This window comes from Anarhichas minor, unplaced genomic scaffold (assembly GCF_050575085.1).
Source record: "Anarhichas minor isolate MPS153535 unplaced genomic scaffold, ASM5057508v1 ptg000095l, whole genome shotgun sequence".
In the NCBI taxonomy this organism is placed as follows: domain Eukaryota; kingdom Metazoa; phylum Chordata; class Actinopteri; order Perciformes; family Anarhichadidae; genus Anarhichas; species Anarhichas minor.
Window position 1 is genome coordinate 1,150,001 of NW_027466541.1, and position 10,000 is coordinate 1,160,000.

The 10,000-nt window shown below is 46.4% G+C and overlaps 2 protein-coding genes across 6 annotated transcripts in view; one reads left to right on the forward strand and one right to left on the reverse strand.

The window, feature by feature from the left end:
- The window catches only part of gstt2 (glutathione S-transferase theta 2), a 5,474-nt gene extending 4,186 nt beyond the window's left edge, over nucleotides 1–1,288 (forward strand). For 2 of the 4 annotated variants that reach the window (XM_076082527.1, XM_076082528.1), the window contains exons 4-5: nucleotides 732–908; nucleotides 978–1,288. In XM_076082527.1, the coding sequence (XP_075938642.1) occupies nucleotides 732–908; nucleotides 978–1,160 (360 nt within the window). In that variant the 3' untranslated portion in view covers nucleotides 1,161–1,288. The remainder of the gene's footprint in view (nucleotides 1–731; nucleotides 909–977) is intronic. The other 2 variants (XM_076082529.1, XM_076082530.1) reach the window with 1 other exon arrangement.
- A 488-nt stretch (nucleotides 1,289–1,776) lies between these two features.
- chek2 (checkpoint kinase 2) overlaps nucleotides 1,777–10,000 on the reverse strand; it is a 14,710-nt gene continuing 6,486 nt past the window's right edge. For both annotated transcript variants that reach the window (XM_076082445.1, XM_076082446.1), the window contains exons 9-15: nucleotides 4,842–4,938; nucleotides 4,689–4,775; nucleotides 4,452–4,615; nucleotides 4,203–4,315; nucleotides 2,876–2,961; nucleotides 2,071–2,139; nucleotides 1,777–1,995 (exon numbers count right to left, since the gene is read on the reverse strand). In XM_076082445.1, the coding sequence (XP_075938560.1) occupies nucleotides 1,885–1,995; nucleotides 2,071–2,139; nucleotides 2,876–2,961; nucleotides 4,203–4,315; nucleotides 4,452–4,615; nucleotides 4,689–4,775; nucleotides 4,842–4,938 (727 nt within the window). In that variant the 3' untranslated portion in view covers nucleotides 1,777–1,884. The remainder of the gene's footprint in view (nucleotides 1,996–2,070; nucleotides 2,140–2,875; nucleotides 2,962–4,202; nucleotides 4,316–4,451; nucleotides 4,616–4,688; nucleotides 4,776–4,841; nucleotides 4,939–10,000) is intronic.

Sequence of the window (10,000 nt, forward strand, 5' to 3'; positions counted from 1 at the left end):
TAACAAGTCCCTGAATATCAGTGCAGAGTGTCAGTGAGCAGGTATAAAGCAGTAGTGTGTTCAGTGAACGGAGCAGTTTAGAAGCATTTAACGGTGAAGTCATGGCGAGCGGAGGAACTTGAGAAGCTCCGGCGTCATTTAAGTCTCAAGTTTGGGAGCATTTAGTCTTCCCTGTAACTAATGACGGATGAGGGTGGTGGACGAAACCACACGACAACGGAAATACATGGGACATGTCCACACATATGAAGAGACACCATCCCGTCTGTCAGCGACGGGGCCAAGGCACAACAACAACAACAACAAGGTATCATCGCGGCATTTGGAAAGCATTTGTGCAGAATCAGACCGGCTGAAGCTCTCACAGCATTGAGTCTGTATTGCTGCAGACACGAGGACATTCTCTGTTGTGGAAAACAAAGGAATTGAAAATCTGGTTAACATGCTTTCTTTCTTCTTTGATGCTGTAGATACAGTTTGTCTTTAATTTTCTTTCTATTTATTTAATTTTGTTTCAAATTGGACATCTTCAATATTTTAGTTTTCATGTCAGACTATAGCCCAACGCTCTTTGCTTAATTAATAAATGGAAAGCATTGTCGTCTCCTCTTTTCTTTGCTGATCCAAAAAATGATCCGAACCGTGAGGTTTGTGATCTGTTGTACCCCTAGTCTCCACCCGTCTGTCTCCACCTGTCTGTGTCTCTCTGACTCCACCCGTCTGTGTCTCAGGTGCTCCTCCCGGTCCAGACCGGCTCCCCGGTGGACGAGGTGCGTTTGGTTCGCGCTCTGTCTCAGCTGGAGGAGACCCTGGAACGACTGGAGTCCATGTTCCTGAGGAGACAGCCCTTCCTGTGCGGCGATGACATCAGCGTGGCCGACCTGCTCGCCGTCTGTGAGCTCATGCAGGTGAGAGGCTCCGATTGGTTCAGATAGTGATCGTGTATGTTGGAGAGGCTTGGTTCTGAGTGTGCTCAGTGTGTGCCTGCAGCCTCTGGGGGGGGGCAGAGACGTCCTGCAGCAGCGTCCTCAGCTGCAGCGCTGGAGGACCAGAGTCCGCTCGGCCGTCGGCGACGCCTTCGACCGAGCTCACGCCGTCCTGTACGCCGTCAGAGAGCGCCACGCCGCCAAGCTGTGACCTCACAGGCCCCGCCCACCTGACCAAGGGAGGAGCCAATCACTCTCCGGCGTCAGATGATGTCACGAGGTTTGAACTCATGACGTCAATCAGATGTTTAATGATCACTTGAAAAAAATGTTGAATGAAGAAAAATAAAGTTTTGAGATTCTATTGTTTGTTTATTCTGTCTCACTGTCTCCATGACAACACTTTCACTCAATAGGTTCCCAGAGCAGAGGGGGGGGCGGGGCTTAGCCGAGGGCCAATCATTTAGTTGATGGTTGATTGGTTAGAAAGCAGCTTCGTGTTTTTTTTCATCTCGGCCAATCAGGTCGTTACGGTGGCCTTTCATTAGTTACTGTTGCTAAGAGAAACATGGCGACTGTTCTGTTTAGTGTGACGGATCAGACTGCTAACGTGTAGCTACACGTTAGCTACGCGTTAGATATGTACTTTATTCATCCCCAGGGGGAAATTTGTAGATAAACGTTAGCTACGCGTTAGGTTTGCTAACGTTCTCTTTGAACAGACGTAGCATGTCTCAGTACAACAGGAAGAGGAAGTCGACTGAGGCTCAACTGTTATTGGAGCGGGGCTTACCCTGAAAAAAAATGTAATTCGTTTTCAAAGTGAATAAATTAAAAGCAGAAACGAACAGAGGGAAAAATATGAAGTACTTTATTAGAAGACAAACTATTTACAGTGTTTCAGTAGTGAACATGTGTAGTCACATGACCTGAGGAATGTCTGAATCTGATTGGTCCTCTACACTGGGGCAGGGGGCGGGGCTTGACTCCGTTTGGCAGGATGTTCTTCGTCTCCTTCATCGCCTTCATCTCGTTCTCGTTTCCTCCTGGCGGCTGACCCCGCCTCCGGCTGGGGGATGGGTCAGTGTTACTATGAATGAGTTTTAATGAGTGAATGAATGTGTGTGTGTGTGCATGTGGTTACCGTGGCAACAGCAGCAGCATCATCAGAGGGGAACATGAGTCTGTGAGCCGTCTGCACCATCACACCATCCTGAACAGAGACAACACTTCTCCCATCATGCACCTGTCTCGTGACATCACAGTGAGTCACCTCAGACGACATCACAGTGAGTTACCTCAGACGACATCACAGTGAGTCACCTCAGACGACATCACAGTGAGTTACCTCAGACCACATCACTGTGAGTTACCTCAGACGACATCACTGTTACCTCAGACGACATCAGTGAGTTACCTCAGACGACATCACTGTTACCTCAGACGACATCACTGTTACCTCAGATGACATCACAGTGAGTTACCTCAGACGACATCACAGTGAGTTACCTCAGACGACATCAGTGAGTTACCTCAGACCACATCACTGTGAGTTACCTCAGACGACATCACTGTTACCTCAGACGACATCACTGAGTTACCTCAGACGACATCACTGTGAGTTACCTCAGACGACATCACAGCGAGTTACCTCAGACGACATCACAGCGAGTTACCTCATACGACATCACTGCGAGTTACCTCAGACGACATCACTGTGAGTTACCTCAGACGACATCACTGTGAGTTACCTCAGACGACATCACTGTGAGTTACCTCAGACGACATCACAGTGAGTTACCTCAGACGACATCACAGTGAGTTACCTCAGACGACATCACTGAGTTACCTCAGACGACATCACTGTGAGTTACCTCAGACGACATCACTGTGAGTTACCTCAGACGACATCACAGTGAGTTACCTCAGACGACATCACAGTGAGTTACCTGTAACCAGGGGTGCTGCAGAGCTTCCTCTATCGTCATCCTCCTCCTGGGGTCAACCACCAGCAGCTTCCTCACCACGTCCTTCGCTGTAAATGTTGAAGAGAATCATCATAACCTGTATTCTGAACACACCACATTTGGGTTCATAAGAACATTCCTAGAAAGTGATGAAGTGATTGGAATATACGTGTATCATGTGTTCTGCCAGAATGTTACGTTGACCCAGACGAGGACATGAGAGCATGACATAATGAGACCAGATGTTCTGTGTTTGTGCTTCAATCGACTGCTTTGATTGGTGTAAAGTGACATAAAGGTGACTTTAAGAGTGAGCTGTGAGAACGAAAACTTTGGATTTGTTATGAACCATTGTGTGCATGAAATAGTCCTGCTGGCTGCTACTCTAAGAACTACGTCTCTACTCTTCAGCCACAACATAATTGGCGCCCAACGTGTGTTTGACTCGAGGCCGAGACATCTTCCACTCCGTCTGCCAACTGAGCATCACGCTAGAGGCCACACATCAGGGAGGAGACGTTGTGTCTCATTCTCTACTTCTGTACAGCGGGACAGAGTGTCTGGGGCTCCCTCAACAGAATCCATGCTTGTGGCGCAGGAGGAGAGCGGGAGATTGGTGTTAGCTGATAAACTAACATCTGTAATGGGGAAGTGATTGAAATGGAGAAGAAGAAGCGGCTGTAAGGGAGAGCGGGGGTGGGGGCGTGTAAGTGAGAACTGGGACCGGTCCGTGAGTCTCTCGTCTCTCGTCATCAGACCCGTTTATTGTGTGATTTCTAAAGTCACTCCATTGGGAGTGGATACGTGAAGTTCTGATGAACTTCATCTCTGAGCTCGAGAGAAGTAAAGAAGAACTCACTCAGATTTACGTCTAAAGAAGAAGATCAAAGAGAATCTGTTCACAGGTTTCTGTCTGCAGCAGGAAGAGACTCAACTACTGTCATGAGCAGGAAGAGCAATATGTGATGAATAGACACTAAAGTAACTGACTGTAGTTTAACGTGTAAACACGACTGGTGAAGATACCGCGAGGAGAGATTGAGAGGTGATGTGAACATAATAAAGAGTGATGAGCCTCTGGACACATTTCAACAATAAGAATCCAACAACACAATGAAGTCATGAGAACCTACAACCTGACACACACACACACCGAGTACTGCAGTACTACTGTCTGAGTACTACTGTCTGAGTACTGCAGTACTACTGTCTGAGTACTATCCGAGTATTGCAGTACTACTGTCTGAGTACTGCAGTACCACTGTCTGAGTACTATCCGAGTATTGCAGTAGTATTGCAGTAGTAGTACCTTGATCAGAGATGTGTCTCCACTTGGAGGGGACCATGGTGAACTCTCCATCAATGATCTGCTCTGTGATCGATCGACCAAAGATTTCATGGAAAGGTGGATAACCACACAGACTGAGAGACAGACAGGGAGAGAGGGAGACATCAAGATGGTGAGAGACAGACAGACAGGGAGAGAGAGAGACAGGTTGACTCCAGAGGAAAACCAATTGACGAGCAGACAGACAGAGGGCGTGAGACAGGAGCCTACCAGACAAAGAGCAGGACTCCGAGGCTCCAGGCGTCCACAGCCAGACTGTACCCGGTGGTGGAGGCCTGAGTGAAGACCTCCGGAGCCAGATAGGACGGGGTCCCACACAGAGTCCTCATCAACAGGGTCTCCTCCAGGATCCTGGACTGGTTGAAGTCTGTCACCTGAGAGACAGACAGACAGACAGTGATGATGACGGTGGTGGGGATGATGTCATGATGATGAAGATGAGAGTACCTTGATGAGACAGATGTCGTCCTGAGAGGACAGAAGGATGTTCTCTGGTTTCAGGTCTCTGTGGATGATCCCCTTACTGTGGAGGTACTACACACACACACACATTAAAACATGTTCATATTTCTATATCTTCATCTTTAATAAACTTTGTACCTGAACAGCTTTCAGCATCTGATAGAAATAAAGTTTAGTGACGGATTCATCGAGCTGATGAGACTTTACTCTGTGGAACAGCTCTCCTCCCTCCATCCTGAGAGACAGAGAGACATGATGTAAATATAGATATAATATATCAAATATAGTATTAAAACTAGTGCTGGGCAAGTTAACGCGTTATCACGTTAACGCATTCATTCATTAACACCGAGAATTACGTTATCGTGCGTTAACGCATTTGTTTTATTATTATTAAGCGGACATTTTTAACACAAGAACCGGCAGCGGGCGGTGAACAGGTGTTTGTGTGGCGTCTCTTCCTGTTTCCTTACCTACATTCCCCTGGGTCCTAAGTCCCTCCATGTACAGCTTCTTATCACCCTTTATGTACCAACGTACATTTATAACGACATTTTCATTTCAGTAGTATGGAATCGCTTTGACGTGTGGGGCGCTGCTCTGCAGGCGACACGGATACACGTACACGTACCTGTGCTGCTGTTTGTTTGGCTTTTTGTGAACGATCGGTTTGCCCTGTGTTCAAGTCGTATGATCAAGACGAAGGACTATATGATGGCGTGTGTTTTGGGATTTTTTCTGGTGGTGTTACTGCTCCTTTGCGAACTTTTCACCACCTGCAAGGCTATACCGGCTTGGGCAAGTTGCAACCAGGCGCTATCTTACACGAGGGAAGCGCTCTTGTCTCTACGCCACTATGGAGATAAGCTCACAGCAGATCCTTCAGGATCGCTCCTCAAAAACGTGTCGGAAGACATTAGAGCTCCACGTCGGCGGCGATTGCAGAAAAGAGGCCGGAGAGGAGGCGTACGACGACGGCTACGGAGAAGAGGCAATCGACCGCCCCTGCCATCTATGATTCTGAGTAACGTAAGGTCGCTGAGGAATAAGATGGACGAACTCCGACTCCTGACAAGGGGATGCTTTGAGTACCGGGAGTCCTGTATCATGCTTTTCACCGAGACTTGGTTACACCCCGAGATCCCTGACTGCTGTGTTGGTATAGAGAGGTTCTCACACATTCGCTCTGACAGAAGCAATCTGTCAGGGAAAAGCAAAGGGGGCGGGCTCTGCTTGTACATAACAGACAAGTGGTGCAGACAGCACACAGTCCGGGAGAAAGTCTGTAACCCTGATGTGGAACTGTTATGTGTGAGTCTCAGGCCGTTCTACCTACCTCGAGAGTTTGGTAATATCATCTGCTCCGTTTATGTACCTCTCAATGGCAATGCCTCGAGGGCTGCGGCACAGGTGGCAGACTGTGTTCACGAACAACTACAGCGGACCCCAAACGCCCCGATTTTCATCATGGTTTAATCATTGCAACTTAAACATTGCATTGCCAGGTTTTGAACAGTATATTAAATGTGATACCAGGAAGAATCGGACTTTAGACAAGTGCTATGGTAATGTAAACATGCATACACAGCCACAGCTAAACCACCCCTGTCTAACTCTGACCATAACAACGTTCACCTGATCCCCACATACAAGACAGCCCTGAAGAGCAGTAAACCTCTGGTTAAATCTGTCAATGCATGGACAGACGACAGCATAGAAACACTGAAAGGTTGCTATCTATGTACAGACTGGGATACCTTCTCTGGAGAGCCAAACATGGACAATGCCACAGAAGTTACTACAAGTTACATAACATTTTGTGTTGACACTGATTCCAAAAAGGACAATAAAAGTCTACCCGAACAACAAACCTTACATCACAAAGGAGGTGAAGGACTGTACTAACAGAAAAAAGCAGGCATTTAAGACCAACGACCACCTACAACTAAAAACTGTACAAAAGGAGTTGAACCAGAGGCTGAAAGAAGCTCGGGAACACCATAGGGAGGCAATAGAGGAAAACCTCCAGGCTATGAACTCTAAAGAACTATGGAACTCCATGAAAACAGCCACCAACATGAAACCCACAGTAACATCCTTACATGTTGTAGATGAACTGGCTAAAGCAAATGAGCTGAATGTTTTTTACAAGCGGTTTGACAATGATGACTTATCTGCTGAATGTGACATGGTGCTTGATAGTATTGCTGTTGCTGATGTTGACATGGTGCTTGATAGTATTGCTGTTGATGATGTTGACATGGTGCTTGATAGTATTGGTTGATGATGTTGACATGGTGCTGGATGGTATTGCTGTTGATGTTGACATGGTGCTTGATAGTATTGGTTGATGATGTTGACATGGTGCTGGATGGTATTGCTGTTGATGATGTTGACATGGTGCTGGATGGTATTGCTGTTGATATGGTGCTGGATGGTATTGCTGTTGATGTTGACATGGTGCTTGATAGTATTGGTTGATGATGTTGACATGGTGCTGGATGGTATTGCTGTTGATGTTGACATGGTGCTTGATAGTATTGGTTGATGATGTTGACATGGTGCTGGATGGTATTGCTGTTGATGATGTTGACATGGTGCTGGATGGTATTGCTGTTGATATGGTGCTGGATGGTATTGCTGTTGATGTTGACATGGTGCTTGATAGTATTGGTTGATGATGTTGACATGGTGCTGGATAGTATTGCTGTTGATGTTGACATGGTGCTTGATAGTATTGGTTGATGATGATGTTGACATGGTGCTTGATGGTATTGCTGCTGATGATGTTGACATGGTGCTGGATGGTATTGCTGTTGATGATGTTGACATGCTGCTTGATGGTATTGCTGTTGATGATGTTGACATGGTGCTTGATGGTATTGCTGCTGATGATGTTGACATGGTGCTGGATGGTATTGCTGTTGATGATGTTGACATGCTGCTTGATGGTATTGCTGTTGATGATGTTGACATGGTGCTTGATGGTATTGCTGCTGCTGATGTTGACATGGTGCTGGATGGTATTGCTATTGATGATGTTGACATGGTGCTGGATGGTATTGCTGTTGATGATGTTGACATGGTGCTGGATGGTATTGCTGCTGATGATGTTGACATGGTGCTGGATGGTATTGCTGCTGATGATGTTGACATGGTGCTGGATGGTATTGCTGTTGATGATGTTGACATGCTGCTGGATGGTATTGCTGTTGATGATGTTGACATGGTGCTGGATGGTATTGCTGCTGATGATGTTGACATGGTGCTGGATGGTATTGCTGTTGATGATGTTGACATGCTGCTTGATGGTATTGCTGTTGATGATGTTGACATGGTGCTTGATGGTATTGCTGCTGCTGATGTTGACATGGTGCTGGATGGTATTGCTATTGATGATGTTGACATGGTGCTGGATGGTATTGCTGTTGATGATGTTGACATGGTGCTTGATGGTATTGCTGTTGATGATGTTGACATGGTGCTTGATGGTATTGCTGTTGATGATGTTGACATGGTGCTTGATGGTATTGCTGTTGATGATGTTGACATGGTGCTTGATGGTATTGCTGTTGATGTTGACATGGTGCTTGATGGTATTGCTGTTGATGATGTTGACACGGTGCTGGATGGTATTGCTGTTGATGTTGACCTGGTGCTTGATGGTATTGCTGTTGATGTTGACATGGTGCTGGATGGTATTGCTGTTGATGATGTTGACATGGTGCTGGATGGTATTGCTGTTGATGATGTTGACATGGTGCTTGATGGTATTGCTGCTGATGATGTTGACATGGTGCTGGATGGTATTGCTGCTGATGATGTTGACATGGTGCTGGATGGTATTGCTGCTGATGATGTTGACATGGTGCTGGATGGTATTGCTGTTGATGATGTTGACATGGTGCTTGATGGTATTGCTGTTGATGATGTTGACATGGTGCTTGATGGTATTGCTGTTGATGATGTTGACATGGTGCTTGATGGTATTGCTGCTGATGATGTTGACATGGTGCTTGATAGTATTGCTGTTGACATGGTGCTTGATGGTATTGCTGTTGATGATGTTGACATGGTGCTGGATGGTATTGCTGCTGATGATGTTGACATGGTGCTGGATGGTATTGCTGCTGATGATGTTGACATGGTGCTGGATGGTATTGCTGTTGATGATGTTGACATGGTGCTTGATGGTATTGCTGTTGATGATGTTGACCTGGTGCTTGATGGTATTGCTGTTGATGATGTTGACCTGGTGCTTGATGGTATTGCTGTTGATGTTGACATGGTGCTTGATAGTATTGCTGTTGATGATGTTGACATGGTGCTTGATGGTATTGCTGCTGCTGATGTTGACATGATGCTTGATGGTATTGCTGCTGCTGATGTTGACATGGTGCTTGATGGTATTGCTGTTGATGATGTTGACATGGTGCTTGATGGTATTGCTGTTGATGATGTTGACATGGTGCTTGATGGTATTGCTGCTGCTGATGTTGACATGGTGCTTGATAGTATTGCTGTTGATGTTGACATGGTGCTTGATGGTATTGCTGTTGATGATGTTGACATGGTGCTTGATGGTATTGCTGTTGATGTTGACAGGCTAGAGATGGACCATGAATACGTCAACAAGGTCCTTAAGCAAATCAATGTCAACAAGGCCACAGGTCCAGAAGGTATCTCTGCTTTCTTATTAAAAACATGTGCAGATGAATTGACAGAGGTCTAGATTCGCACACTGTACCAACACAATGGAAAAAGGCAATCATCATACCGGTCCCTAAGAAACCCTGTCCACAGGAGAATAATGATTTTAGACCTATTGCTCTAACCTCTGTTGTAATGACGTGTATGGAGAAGCTCATGGTGAGCAAACTACGGCTGGATGTCGGCCCACAGCTAGATCCCTACCAGTCTGCATACACACAGCAGAGAGGCACTGATGATGCAACCAACAGTATAATGCACCTGACTAAACACCTGGAGGATCCGAGGGCCTATGCTAGACTGTTGTTTGTAGAGTTCAGCCTTTAACACCCTACAGCCTCATGTTCTCCTGAATACACTGCAGCTGATGAATGTCAACCCCCTCACTATTAAGTGGTACCACTCATTCCTCACCAACTGTACCCAGCAGGTCAGGGTGAACAGGACCTTGTCTGAACCCTTGACCATCAACACCGGCGCCCCCCAGGGGTGCGTCAGTTCACCAGTCCTGTTCACCCTGTACACTAATGAATGCACATGTAGCACTGCTAACAATTACATGATCAAGTGTTGTGATGATACAGCCA